At 49.1% G+C, this 14385-nt stretch overlaps 1 protein-coding gene across 2 annotated transcripts in view; it reads left to right on the forward strand.

Annotated features, from left to right (window-relative positions):
* TTLL11 (tubulin tyrosine ligase-like family member 11) overlaps positions 1-14385 on the forward strand; it is a 237765-nt gene that overhangs the window by 180356 nt on the left and 43024 nt on the right. For both annotated transcript variants that reach the window (XM_012664401.1, XM_012664400.1), the window contains one exon: positions 13716-13967. In XM_012664401.1, coding sequence (XP_012519855.1) covers positions 13716-13967 — 252 coding nt within the window. The remainder of the gene's footprint in view (positions 1-13715; positions 13968-14385) is intronic.

Genomic DNA, 14385 nt, shown 5'->3' on the forward strand with positions numbered 1-14385 from the left:
CTGAGATGCAGACGTGAAGCAGCGGCCCCTGTGCTTAAGAAACTCGTGGCTGGGTGGGAAGGAGCTTTGCGTGCTGGTTACGAGCGAGAGCTCTTGAGTCGAGCCAATCCAGATTCCTAATCCGGCTTTGCCACTTCTAAGCTCAGTGACCTTGGGCAAATTATGTCGCCCTTCTGTGTCTCATAGGGAAACAGTCTCAAATGGAAACTGGGGATCATATTAAGAAGAATAATCACCCAAAAGAGTTGCGGTGAGGATCAGACGAGAGAATGTGCTTAGCACTCAGGTGTACAATCAGCGAGAGCCCAGCACCCTGACCCACCGCCTTTGTGGTTAACCACCTTGCTCGCTGCCTTCCACGTGCTAGGACGCCTCACGTTATTTGAACCAATCAGAGCCTCCGAATGGAAAAGGGACAACGGAGGTCTGCTGTACAGGTCCCCAGAACCAGGGTGGGGACGAGGGAGAAGCAAAGGTGACTTCAGGATTTTGAACTTGGCTCACTGGGAGGATGGAGTTGCCAATAACAACACGGAAATAGTAAGACGCAGGTTCGGGCGGACAAATTGTGTTCAGCCTGGAACGTTGCACTCACTGAGATGCAAGGGGGACATCTGGGTGGATTTGTCTGGCAGGTGTTGCACTTAGAAGGTGACTTTCAAAAGCTACAAGAGCCTAAGAGTGTGGGAAAGAATTGAACCCATTTGGGCAAATTCAAGTGCTGTCCCACGTTAAGCCTTTTGGGGGCAGAGAGCAAACTGAGAAAGAGAAAACAAAAGTGAGTACTCCTTGGTTCATGGTCGCAGCACTCTGTTTTCTTGCCTGCAAAATGGGCACACTGCTTCGTTCTTCCCAAGCCGCGGCTCAGGTGGCGTTAGATCAGGGATGGGAAATTGCTCTGTAGATTGTGCCTTGGCCCATGGCAAGAAACAGCAGGTGTCTGCGTCAGCCGCAGTTCCCCAAATGCTGAGCGGGACAGGAGAGGCACAAGCGAGCGTCCCCTCTCTCTGTGTCATGGCTGAGGACATAGTAATTGCTCTCTCTCCAAGTCTGACCTGGCCTTTTCAATAGGCTCTAAATCGTTCCTAATCACCAGAGGAACTATACAACAAAAACTGGAATTTCTCCATTCCCTGGCAAGGGGTGTACATTTGCCAGGCGTTTTGTTTTTTGTAAAAACAGGTTGTTTTTGTACTTCTCTCCTGAACATTGTGGAGTGTTTCTGCTGCCCCTCATCCCTTGGCCATCACCTCCCACAAGTCCCCTTCGCCCACCCACACGCCCTCCCTCCCTCTCTCCTGCATGCGTGTTTGGCAGGACAGGGTAGGTCAGTAGATATTGCCATGACAACCAAGGAGAGGCAAGTTCTGACTTTCAGCTCTGTGCTTGTTAGTAGGGAAACTCAATGATAGACTCTCTTGTGTTCTTTCTTGGCCGGTGGGGTCCCACCACATTCCTGTTGGCATGGAAACCTTTGGCTCCCACAGGGTAAGTCGGTCAAGTGGGATCTCAATTTATTTGAATGGTTTTTGGGAGGGGCTGTGTGAAGAGTCAGGACACAGTGGATCTGGTCGTAGTGTCATGATAAGCACACTCCTCCTTAAGGGCCGTTCCTTAAGGCTGTCCCTTGGGGGGGAGGGGCAGCGAGTAGAGGCCTGGCCTCTAGACTCCAGTCTGTGCATCTCCAGGTCTCTGAGGTTTTTAAGCTGTCATGTACCGAGGACCAGTCACATGTCTGGCGTACTACTAGGTTCTTTACGTTTGGCATTCCACTTCTTACCCACGGACACTCTGTGGGTTTGGTATTGTCACCACTTTGCAAATGAGGAAACTGATGCCCAGAGAGGTCAAGGACCTTCCCCAAGGTCACTCAGCTAGAAAGTGGCAGTGTTGGAGCTAAAACCCAGGCCTGCTTGATTCATAGCCCCTACAATTCTTGCCACTCTGCCACCCTGCCTTAACCTTGCCTTGAACTTCCACAGTCTCTGTGGAGTCTCTAGGGCCATCAGGGAGACATCATCTAAAAAATGTACCTTGAAACTAAACGTGTAGTACTTCCGTGAGAAACACCACTGCAAACTATCTGGATGTCTGCTTGGGGAGTTGTGCAATGACAGGAGAAATTAAATACCTTAATGGATTTTGACAACAACTCTACGTTAGGGGAATTCAAATTACATAAAGAAAGAAGTTAGACCTTCTCTCTGGACCCGATTGCTAATATGCCTGCCTAATTTATTAGTCAAATTTTTTTAAATCTAATTTTGTGAGGACCAAAGTTCTTTGAGGCAAAGAATGCCGTGGGCTGGGGGAGGCAGTGCAATATTCTTGGAGAAGATTGGGCTTGAGCTGCCCCACATCCCTGACTGCAGAGCCGACTCGTGTCGAACGAGTCTCACCCGCATCCTGTGCTCAGTCAGGGTGCCAGCCCTTGTTTCTGCCGTCCCATTGCCTCTCTCAACACCCCTTGCAGGTGGATTCTGTTGGCCGTGTCCATTTTACAGGTGAGAGGCAGAGGCTGAGTGTAATGCAACTTCCTAAGGCCCTGCAGTCAGTAAGGGACAGGACCAGGATGACCCTTATTCTTATTTCCATAAACGATGATTGTTGTATTATCCCCCAAAGATGGCTTCATAGACCCTTACGCTGAAAATGACACCCAGAGGTCACCCTGCCCATGTTCTTGTCTTCAGGCAAAATTACCTCAAATTCTTCACATTATCGGACTTAAAGAATGCTTTTCTCACACGGTCATTTATCAGCATGTCTTTTTTGGCATCACCTATTCGATGCAGAGCACTGTGAGGGGGACGAAAATGGATTCTATTTCTGGCCAGCTCACAGTCTATCAGGAGAAAGAAGCCATGCACTTAAATGGCTGTAATGCAAATTTAGAAGATGATAAATTCCACAGTGAAGTACTGTGGGGAATCGGGAAGAGAGCATTTCTGAGTGGGAGGGATCAGGGAAGGCTCGCGGGCTGGCATCTAAAGTGAGCTTTGAAGGATAAAACAGGATTGGACCTGGCTGTCCGGGAAGGGGTGGGTGGGACAGAGGCATCCCAGATGCAGGGATGTGGCCCAAGGTGCGGATCTGGGAGACGCCGCCCAGGAAGACTGTAGGGCAGAAATCAGGTCAAGGACGGAGGCCTAGAGGGCCACCTGCCACTCAGAGTCCTCAGAGGAAGAAAAGCAGAGGGTGGAAAAGGCCCAGGAGAGTGCATGGGTGCGGAAGCCAGGAAATGAGAGTTTCAGGAAGAGAGTGGTCAACGGCACCGAATGCTGCCAAGAAGCAGAATTGGAGAAAGATTAAGATCAGTGGCAATTAGGAGGTAATAGTCACCCCTGAGAGAGCGGCGTGTTTGGAGCAGTGGAAACAGAAGCCAGTATGCTCATACTGAGGCCAGGGGTGATCACACACACAGAACCACTTTCTCTAGGTCGCACCCACTGGGCCAGGGCTCCGATTGCAGTCTCCTAGCAGTGGAGCAGCAGAGAACCCCCTTGACCTAGCCTCCCCGGAAGCCTAGAGAGAACAGGGTCTTAAGTGTCACATGATACTGTTTGGGAGGCATGTGACCTCGAGTGCTGTGTTTAACCTGAGCTTAGCTTTGTTTGTTAAATGACAGCTAACACTTACTGCGTGCTTACCACGTGCCAGGTAAGGTTCCAAATGTTCTGTGTGTATTAGCCCATTTAATTCTCACAACAACGCTGGGACATAGGTAGAGTTAGCATCCCCACTATACAGATAAAGACATCTAGGCACGAGCAGGCTAGGAGACTTTTCCAAGATTATCAGCTAGTTAGGGACAGGGACAGGATCTCAACCCAGGCATTCTGGCCTAGAGTGAACCTTAGATCCCCATCTTAAGGTCTCTGTGGCTTAACGGGGGTAATTAATGCATGGCAAAGTTCCTGGCCCCCAAAAGAGGCTCAATAAGAGTTACCCCCCTTTTTCCCTGGCCAAATACAAACTCAAAGTCAAGGCCTCCTTGCCCGAGAAAAGTCGGTGGGACCAGCCCCACAAGGGCTCACCCACATTAGTGCAAATCCCATACAGAACGGAGCGCAAAAAATTGCTTTGAAAGTGGGATGCAAATGCCGTGAGCTCCTGGCAAGCATGGAGTGAAGCTGGTTTTGCGTTCCCCTCCTGTTGCGCCAGCACGGCTGGGTGGGGAGAGCCCTCCAGGCAAATCAGTCAGTGAGGAGCGAAATTAACAAAGTGAGCAGATTTCGTCTGAACTCTGACGGGGGAGGATGTGGCCTGGGATACGCCGGCTGAATTACTCAATGAGGGTTCATCGGGGCTCGGTGCACAGAGGAGAATCAGGATCACCGTGGAAAATGAACCGGGTTTGGAGGAAACTGGATGCCAAAAAGAAATTGCAGTCTAGGCGAAGAATAACTTCTACACGTGGTTTTCCCCACACTTATTGTCTGTGTTCACACAGCCCTATACTTTGGTGCAGAACTGTGTTTAAACACTAAAATGCTTTGTGTTGCAGATACGCGCTGAGTATGTAATTAAAAGGATCCCTTCATTAGCAGAGCTATATAATGAAAGCTCAAGTTGGCCTTTTCTGCTAATTTTGGAGGTGGTAAAACAGAGGCTAATACAACCGCTGATTACAATTGTCACATAGACAATCTCTTGCTGTTGCCGTTCGGAAATATTTGTTCTCCCAGTGTACAGACGGGCTCTTCCTGTGAGAGAAAAAGAGGAAGACAGACTCAGAAGTAGAGGGGGTATGGCAGCACAAGGGTTAAAATCTGGCCTCTGGACACAGACCACCGAGGCCCCAGTCCCAGCCTATCGCTTCGGTAACTGACTTAACCCCTCTAAGCTTCAGTACCCTTAGATGTAAACTCAAGTGATTGGATTGTTGTGAAAATTCCTTGCAATAATGACTATTCATTGCCAGGTATTTGGAGCATCTACTGTGTGCCAGGAGCTGTGTTGGGGCTACAGATATCACCACAAGTTAAGCAATAGTGGTGCCTGCCTTTCTGGGACTTTCTGTCTAGAAACAGAATCAAGCATTCAGCAGACAGCTATGCAAACAGCCATTTGAGTATGGTAACTACTAGGAAGGAAAATAGAGTGTGCTGTGGCCACGGCATTGTGCAGGGTGTAGATCAAGTTCTCAGTAAATTTCCCCATGATGGTGATGATGGTGATGATGATGATGACCACATACAAAGTCTGAAAGGTTACATAGAAAGCAATGGTTGATTCTGTCTCCAAAAGCTGTGGAAAACATTTTGGAAAAGGTGATACGGCATCTAAGATTGGAAGGATGAGGGTTTTTCAAGTGGATGATTTGGGAGCGAGCTTTTCCGAAGGGTGGGAGGGATGTGGATGCGGAAGACGAGGCAACCAGGCCGCGCAGGCCCCGAGTGCTTGTCCAGCGCGCCTTGGGCAGCGGGGCAGGCAGGGCTTATCGTGTGAAAAATCTTTCTCTGGGTTCCAGAGAAAAGCTAAGCACCAGCCAAATCCCATCCCCAGAAAGACGGCGCCAACTGCTCAGCTGGTTAAGGAGGGACTCCCAAGCTCTTGGACAAAAAGCACCCTCCGCCCGTCCTGCCCAGGTGGCTGGAAGAGTCTAAAGCTCCCACTCAGAGTCGCAGCCTCCCTAGCATTTAAGCTCAATGGTGGTGTAGAGTTTTCCCCTTCTTCTTTCTTTTTCTATCTTAAAAGCTCTGGACAGGCAGGCAGGAGAACCAGGCCTGCCTCTTCCGCCACCCCCGTGGGTGCCTCACAGTGAGCAAAGGACTCTACCTCCAAAGGCAGACTTGCCCTTGGAAAGTGAAGGGTCCCCGAGGAGGAGCGGATGGAGGATGGAGAGAACGATCCAGTGTCTGAGCACAGGGTGGGCCTGGGGCAGAAGCCCCACATTCTCCCAAGTGCCCACCTCCCCCGCTGAGGGCTGGTGACTGGGCATGAGCCCCTTGAGCTGGTGACGCTCCTGAGATAAAGATGTCGGTGATTGTGACGAAAGTGGCTAGCAGGGATGGAGGCGCCGTGCTAAGCACCATGTGTCCGTTCCCTCTGTTAATCTTCACGTTGTCGGTCCTGTAGGCTAAGTACCGTTATTATCACCATTGTATATAAGAGGAAACTAAAGCTTATGACTTGCCCGAGGCCACGCAGCTTGCAAGTGGCAGAGCAGGGATGCCAGCCGTGCCCCGATCCCACGACCCAGGGCCCCTGGAGCAGCAGGCCCACACCCCTCCCTGGCTGCTCTGTGCACACAAAATGTTTCATTGACTCTGACCGCGCTGCAAGACGCAGCAAGCAAGAGGGACGCTGGCAAAGACACTCGCTCTGTGCTCAGGGACAGAAAAGAAGCGTATTGGGAGGTCTTTATAAAATGAGCTGTCAGTTCCTCCATCTGTAAAATGAGAGGGCTGAGCCCAGTGACCCCAAAAGGCCTTTTCCTGCTCTGAAATAGCGTGAGTTCTGGGTCTCCAGGAGCTGGGGCAATAGAGTAAGTCCTTATGTTTGTCCTTTTGTTAATTTGTTGCCTGGCCCAGGGGGGAAAATGTTCCCGCAGCAACCCCAGGCCTGGCAGCTCTGGGAATTCATCCCTAAGCAGGGACAGAGACCTAGACTGCTGTTGTTGCCACGGGGGCCTTTGTTAATTCGTACATTATGTTATGAGTCAGCGAGTCATGGGGCCCCGTAACTGTAAAGTGACAGATTGATTTGTTTGGCAGACAAAACGGAGCAGCCAGGTGAGCACTGTCCCCTCCTGGGAAGTCACACTGAGGACAGTTACAAGCCCCTCAAGCAGATTCGTCCTGATGCTTTGAAGAAAGGCTGTTTTTAATCCTGAACAACACAAGGCTTAGGCTCCCATCCAATCTCCTGTGTAAGCCTCACATTACCCCATAGAGTAAGAGACTTCTCTCCATTGCAGGGGAGGAGAAAATGAGTTCAGAGAAGCTGCATAATCACAGGGAGTTGGGTCTGATGGGTGGCAAGCGCCTGGGCTTTGAACTCAGACAGATCTGGGTTCAAATTTCACAGCGAGTGACCTTTGGAAAGCAGGTTAACTTCTCTGAAGCTCATTTTGTCATCAGTATAATGGAACCACTTACAATACCTGATTCATAGGATTATTGCTAGGGTCAAAGCAGATGTTACAAATAACCTGCCTGACCCTAGAGGTCCTCGGTGCCTGACAGCGCCTCGTGTGCGGAGGCCGCATAGCGCAGTAGTTAGAGACGAGGACTCCAGAGCCCGCCTGCCTGGGTTTCTGTCCTGGATCCACAACATGTTGGTTTGTATCCTTGTGCCTCGGTTTCCTCATCTATGAAATGAGAATAATAATAGCACCTACTTCACAGGATATTATCGAGATGAAATTTGTTGAAACCGTCGCTCCCGTCACATAGTACGTGCTATCAGTGTCACACCCTCGTGTTTTGTTGCCAGTGATGTTGCATCTTGCTGTGGAAGAAAGGGAGGTGGAGGTAGCCAGGGACGTGTTCTCACGGAGGAAGGGTCGTTGCACAGAGGGGAAGAGGTGGGAACAGACCCCGCACAGGTCTGAGTGAGAGGGACTTGACTGTCAGACAGAGGTCCCTCACCACGTCCTCCTCCTCGTCGATTTGGAAGCCACGCCTCACCTGCTTTGCAGCCCACCGCCCTCCCTTCAGTGCACGGCATCTGCCCATCAGGCACACGGGGCCTCGGATGGCAGAGATTTGTCAAGTGACAGAGCCGGGCTACATGGTAGTTATGCTTATTTTTAGCGACTTCATCTTCCAACTCTTTAAATTAGCGGCGGGGCTAATTTAAGGGACTTCTTTGGTGCATGGTTAGCATTTTCTTCAGGAATGCTGACGTGGTGCGTGTGCATTTGAAATCCCCTAGCGACCGAGGGGACACGTCTTGGCCCAACAGCGGGAAAAGGACCTGCTGGCGCCCCTTTGCAAGCAGCTCCACCGCCACGGAGCTCTCCTGCCAGGCCAAAGGGTTGCCCGGGAGCATGAACCAGGTGTTCTCTCCCTTTTGTCCCCCACGTTCAAGCAGCAGCTGCCACATCTGGGTGCGCAGAGCGTCGCTTGCATCAGCTGCCTGCGTCCAGGCCCACTACAACTGCCCTAGTTTAGGTCTCGTTTTCTTTCACCGAGACGGTGATTTTTAGACTTTAGCCTGCATCACAGTCACCCGCAGGGCTTGCGGAAACAGACCGCCCGGCCCACTCACGGAGTTTCTGAGTCAGTAGGTCTGGGGCAGGATCCAAAAGCGTGCGTTTCTAACAAGTTCTCAGGGGACACCGATGCTACTGGGGACCACACTTTCGGAATTGTTGACCTAGATCATTCTAATAGCTTCCTAATATCATCCTCTCTTTCCCTCTCGGTTCGGAGTACATGCTGCTGGCAGATTTGTCTGCACCAGGGTTCTAATCTTGCCACTTCTCTCCTCAAAATCCACCCCATTCTCCTCGTCCTCCTACATTACCAAATCCAAGAACCCTCCTCTGACATTCACGGTCCCATATGACCCAGACTCCCCATGGCTCTCTGGTCGTCACACACCAGGTCACTGGGTAAGTGTAGGTCTTGTCTTCTGCCGCTTGGTCACGTGCTTCTGGCTGGCAGGGACTGTGTCCACCTCACCTTTGTATCTAAGGCCCCTAGGGCATGTAAATGCTTGGAAAATGTTTCACGAATGAATAAGTGATCAAAGGAATGTTTAACTAGAGATGGAAATTAACTCAAGCAACTTCTCTGAAACTAGAATTTGACCTTGCTAGATCTACCTCCCTACTTTGTTAATTTCTGGGAATACTCACAGTTTGTACATAAGAAGACAAGTCTCTGATTTGATTTAAACCAAATTAGCACAAATTAGATATATAGTGAACTAAGCATAGGACACGTTGTAAGACTGTCCCAAGTATAAGTCCTGATTCCGTGACTGATTGAATGAACTTGGGCAAGTATTCAAACCTCTCTGGGCCTCAGTGTCCTAATCTGTAAAATGGGGATAGTTCCTACCTACCTCATGGAATTGTTACAAGAAATAAATGAGATACTATAGATAAGTTGCTTGGCGCCATGCTTGGCATATAGTTGGTCCCTGACAAATGATGATTTTTTAACAGTAAGTTTTCCAGAAAAAATAGAGATAGGTGGCTTTTCACAAGTTTTAATTAAAAAAGAATTCCATTTTATTTGGAAAATGTTAATAGAGAAAATATTTCAGAATTCTTTCCCCTATTTAATAAACCAAGGATGCACTAAATTCAATTTTTAAAAAATTATCCCAAAGGACTAGTAAGCTTGATTTATATTTTCTTTACCAGTCACTTTTATTTCATAGGCCTGACATTTCCATTAAAATGCCATTAGGTAAAAACAGGATTTTACAGTATTTGCGATGGCTTAGATCTCAATGTGATAATTAGAATTATCTCCAGCAAAGATACCATTTCTCATTGTTCTGCTTCTCCTTACATCTCAGCTATATCTTTAGTGCCTTCTTCCAGCTGAGTAAAACCGCTTCCCCCTGAATTTGTGGTTAAGTCCGTGAAAATGATATCTGTGGCTTCGAAGGCCCTTTTCATCTTGAGGTTATTAACTGGGATTCAGGAAGGACGGGAAATGGTAGTCGTCCCGTCCACACAGCAGCCCGTGAAAGAAATGTGAAGGGCTGTCACGTGGAAGAGAAAGCAGGCTCACTCGGTGTGGCTCCAGGGGCAGGAGGTGAACGCTGGAGGAGGACATCCTCTGGCTGACAGTGGGGACACCTGTCCAGTCTGAGGGGTCCTGGAGACAGTGGGGTCCCCATCACCAGGGCAAGCCTAGCAAAGACCACCACCCTGGACGATGTGTTGATTAAATGATCCACTGACAGCGACCTCCCTGTCTATCTGAGTTTAAATTCCTTCTCTACGATGACATCGCTGTGAGAACGTTCTAGAACTAGATAGCGGTGACGGTTACACAATAATGTGAAAGTACTGAATACCACTGGATTGTATACTTTACAATGGTGAATTTTATCTTCATTATTGTACTACAATAAAATAATAAACGACGTCATTGGAGAGAATGATCTCCAAAGCCACCTCTAGCTGTAACGGTGTCTGCTTCTGAGAGGAAGCACATCGCTCAGGGGACTGATCATTGGACTGTTTAGTCAAATGACAGCCCATGTGACACTGAATACCTAACTGAGGGGGGATCGTTAATTGCATTATGGTTCAGGCTTAATATAAAGTATTACATGTCACGAGAAATTACACTCATGAAAACATATTTAATGCCATGGGAAGATACTTGTGATGGAAGGTATAAACAGACGGATTTAAAACACATGTAGGCCGGGTGCTCACACCTATAATCCTAGCACTCTGGGAGGCCGAGGCAGGTGGATCGCTCAAGGTCAGGAGTTCGAGACCAGCCTGAGCAAGAGCGAGACCCCATCTCTACTAAAAATAGAAAGAAATCATCTGGACAACTAAAAAAAAAATATATATATATATATATATATATATATATAGAAAAAATTAGCCGGGCATGGTGGCGCATGCCTGTAGTCCCAGCTACTCGGGAGGCTGAGGCAGAAGGATTGCTTGAAGCCCAGGAATTTGAGGTTGCTGTGAGCTAGGGGACGCCACGGCACTCTAGCCTAGGCAACACAGTGAGACTCTGTCTCAAAAAAAAAAAAAAAAAAAAACACATGTAATGTGCAAAGTGACAAAGAGGACACGAGAAACCGGGAAGCAGCGAGGGCAAGACGGAGGGCGTGGGACAAAAACCTATCTTTTGGGTCGAATGAACACTATTCCTACGACGGGCACACCAAAAGTCCTGACTTAAGCATTATACAAAATATTCGTGTAATAAAAACACTGTACCCCCTTAAAAAATACAGAAAGAAAGAAAGAAAGAATGAAAGAAAGAAGAAAAGAAAATATATGTAATGTGATCCTAACTTTATAAATATAGATAAGAAATCAGAATGTTAATTTTTCTCCAAGTTGTGGGATTACAAATGATTTTAATTCCTTTATACAAGTCTCAAAATGTCTGCAAGAGCATGAGTTACTGGTATAATCTAAAACAGTCTTTAAGAAATAAATAGTAGCACTTGGGACTTTGTAGTCCCCAGAGTGAACCGCGATGCGCTCTTGGAGCAAGGGGAGGTGCGAGGGCAAACACTGGACCAGAAGAAGCCACGGAGAATTCCGGTCCCACCAGAGCGAGGCGGGCGGTGCCTTTCTAGGCCTGGTGCTTCCCCTGGAGCAGGGCGTGACAACAGCCTAGTTGACAGAGTGGTGTGAAGAGCAAACGAGATCATAAACGTGGGACAATTCCGCTGACTGAAGAGTCCTCCGAGCTGTTTTCATTGTTACTGAGCGTATTCAAATTGTGTATTTTCAAATCTCCCCTCTACCAAAAACCTGCCGAGTGCTTATGAAGGCAGCGATTGCCACTTATCCAGTAATTTAAGAGCTAATTTCTGGGAAGAGCATCGCTTTTTTCTCATCTTCCTTCCTATAACCTTAATGGGGACACATTTCATTTCATCTGAAAAGTAACCATCTGACTTTTATTTACTGCCTGAAGTTCAAGGTGATGATGACAGAATCATTTGAGCTGCAGGAAAATTGCAGCCCTGTAGGAACATTTGCCTCTCCCAAGGAATGAGGACCCTCCTCTTTGGAGGAGGGAACGTTTCTCTCCCCAGAACCCTCCACACTGTTGAACCTGAAAAGAGATTTTCCTCTATGCTTCTCTGGTTCTGCCCTCCGCCTGTCCTTGCTTTGAGACCAGCATCAGGACCACTCAGAAGGAGCTGTGACTCTTTATTCACGCCAGAAGTTCTCTTGCCCAGGGCAGGCGCCCCGGGCTGGTATGAAGAGAGGCCCACGTGGGCAGGGCTGTCCGGCATGTCTCGCTGTTGAACTTCTTTCACATTTGAAATGGCTCACAGGGTACAAAGCATCATAACCTTGATATTTTGAGGCTTATGTTGCTATTAAGAGCAAACTTTTCCAATTCGACAGATTCCATGAAACAGTCCCAAGCACCTAATATGTGCCAGGTCCTACAAAAATAGGAGTTGACTAAGATGTGGCCCATGCCTTCGATGAGCTCACGAAATAGTGAGAGACAGGCGTGGACACCAGTGCAGTGCAGGCATGACAAGGGGGCAAGGAAGCAAGTCCAAGGAACGGAAGTGGGGCATGGAAGTCACGGAGACATCTCGGCTGGCTTTGCAAGTGCAGCAGACGTGTGCCAGACAGCCGGGGCCCAGGGATAGCAGGTGCGAAGACATCAAGATGCCCCCCGCCCCAGGCACTGATGGCGTGCTTGCTTGGGAGTGCAAGCACTGGGCTCGAGGCCATTTAATCAAGAGAAGAGCATGGTCTTGGTACCAATGAGTATGAGGAGATATCGTTCTAATTTTCCTGGATCAGTCCGTCAGTTGGGCAGTATTTATTGACCGTGTATCACATGCTCAGGGTTCTGCCTCAGGAATGGACACAAGTGCTGGGAGAGGGTTACAGCCGGCCCCAGCTCTGGACAGGACCAGAGACGGGAAAGGGAGCTGGACTGCAGGTGCAGAGGGAGGCCTTGAGTGGGCGGGGAGCTGGGTGTCCAGGGGGCACCGAGTCTCTGGGCCCAGGGCAGGCCAGTGGGCAGCAAGGCGGGAGGGCCCAGTGCACCTGGCCGGGGCAGTGGTTGGAAACGAGGAGGCCTGAGAAGAAATCAGGAAGGGCCTTGAGTGCCAGAATGAGCAGCATGGACTTGGGAGTCCTCAGGGATTTTAGCAAGTGAGTGACCTGGCCAGGTTGGCTTCAAAGAGGTGACTCAGGTGCCAGCGTGGAAGATGGATTTATCGATGGGCACAGCTGGAGGCAGGAGGACCTGTTGCCACAGTACAGGTGACAAGGCCCAGGCAAGGTGCGGGCTTCAGGACTCAGGAGGTAGAACGAGCTGTGCAGGCAGAGGGGGAGGAGGAGTCGCCATTTATTCTATTTTTTTTCCTGCCTGAGAAACTGACAGATGGCGGTGACATTCAAGGAGATGGGGAGCACAGATTTAGGGGGAGGGGAAATGATATGTAGGTCTGAGGTGAGAAGAACATTCCGAGCTGGAGGTGGATATTCGAGGGTTATTAGCTGCTAGTTTCTGCAAGATCAGAATCATTTCAGAGTAGGATATCCAGACTAAGGAATCACAACACTGACCATTTTTCGCCTTGTGTGAATTCCAAATAGGAAACCAGTTAAGCCAGACATGTAATTGTTCCTATTCCTGGAACTGGGTACCGATGCATCTTTGCAAATTGTTCATTGAACTGTGCTATGGCTTCTTGCCAGGCCTCAATGAGATTTTTATATTTCTTAATTATTCAATTACTACCCATAAGTAAGAGTCTGAAATCAGACCCAGACTGCTACATAATATTCTCTTGAATCACGAGTACAGTAAAGGAAGTTTTCCATATTAGAAAAGCAGGATGGTAGAGCGGAGGTAGCGGAAGTTTCCAGTCCTGGCTCTGGCCTGGGTTCAATCCTGGCTTCATTACACACTAGCTGTGTGAGCCTGGACAGGTCCCTTCTCCGAGGTCAGTTTTCTGGTCTGTAAAATAAAAATAACCTGCCTCCCGAGGTTGCTGTAAATCTCGAGCAAACGAGCATGTGCAAGGAAAGGTGTGAGATCATTCGTTCTTTGTGTCCGCAGGTCTCAGCAGCTTGAAAAGCCACTAGCAGGGAAGGAAGAGCCTTTGGACAAGGAGCTGACCAGCGCCCCCGACGGCACCGCCAATCCCGAAGCCCACCTGCCCTCCATCTGCCTCAAGCAGGTGTTCCCCAAGTACGCAAAGCAGTTCAACTACCTGCGCCTGGTGGACAGGATGGCAAACTTGTTCATCCGGTTCCTGGGCATCAAGGGATCCATGAAGTTGGGACCAACAGGCTTTCGCACCTTCATAAGGTCAGTGAGACCAGCGCCCTCCTTCTTGGGTTTGGGCAGGGGGGAGTCCTGCCCCACTCCTGGCTGGTCAGATCTCCCTGACTCGGGAGAGCCTGCCGTGCTGGGTCAGTACCCAGGTTGGACCGGCCTAGTGGCTGGCACTGGGCCTGGCACATAGCAGATTCTTGTTTGTCGAACGAACTAATGAATGTTACGGATGTGACAGCATTCACAACTTTACGTTCGTGGTTCAAAAACAATTCTGTGCTACTTTGAGCTAGGTCCTTAAAATGCATGTTAATAACTGCCCCTTGGAGTCAGGCAGACCTCGCGTTGCTTCAACTGGGGTCTCCCATGGCACATGGCGGTGTGCTGACAGCCACAGCCGAGAAACAAGGCACATCTTTCCAAAGTGTCAATTTCAGAAGGGAATACTTAC

This window comes from Propithecus coquereli, unplaced genomic scaffold (genome assembly GCF_000956105.1).
Source record: "Propithecus coquereli isolate 6110/MARCELLA unplaced genomic scaffold, Pcoq_1.0 Scaffold89, whole genome shotgun sequence".
NCBI classification, from domain to species: domain Eukaryota; kingdom Metazoa; phylum Chordata; class Mammalia; order Primates; family Indriidae; genus Propithecus; species Propithecus coquereli.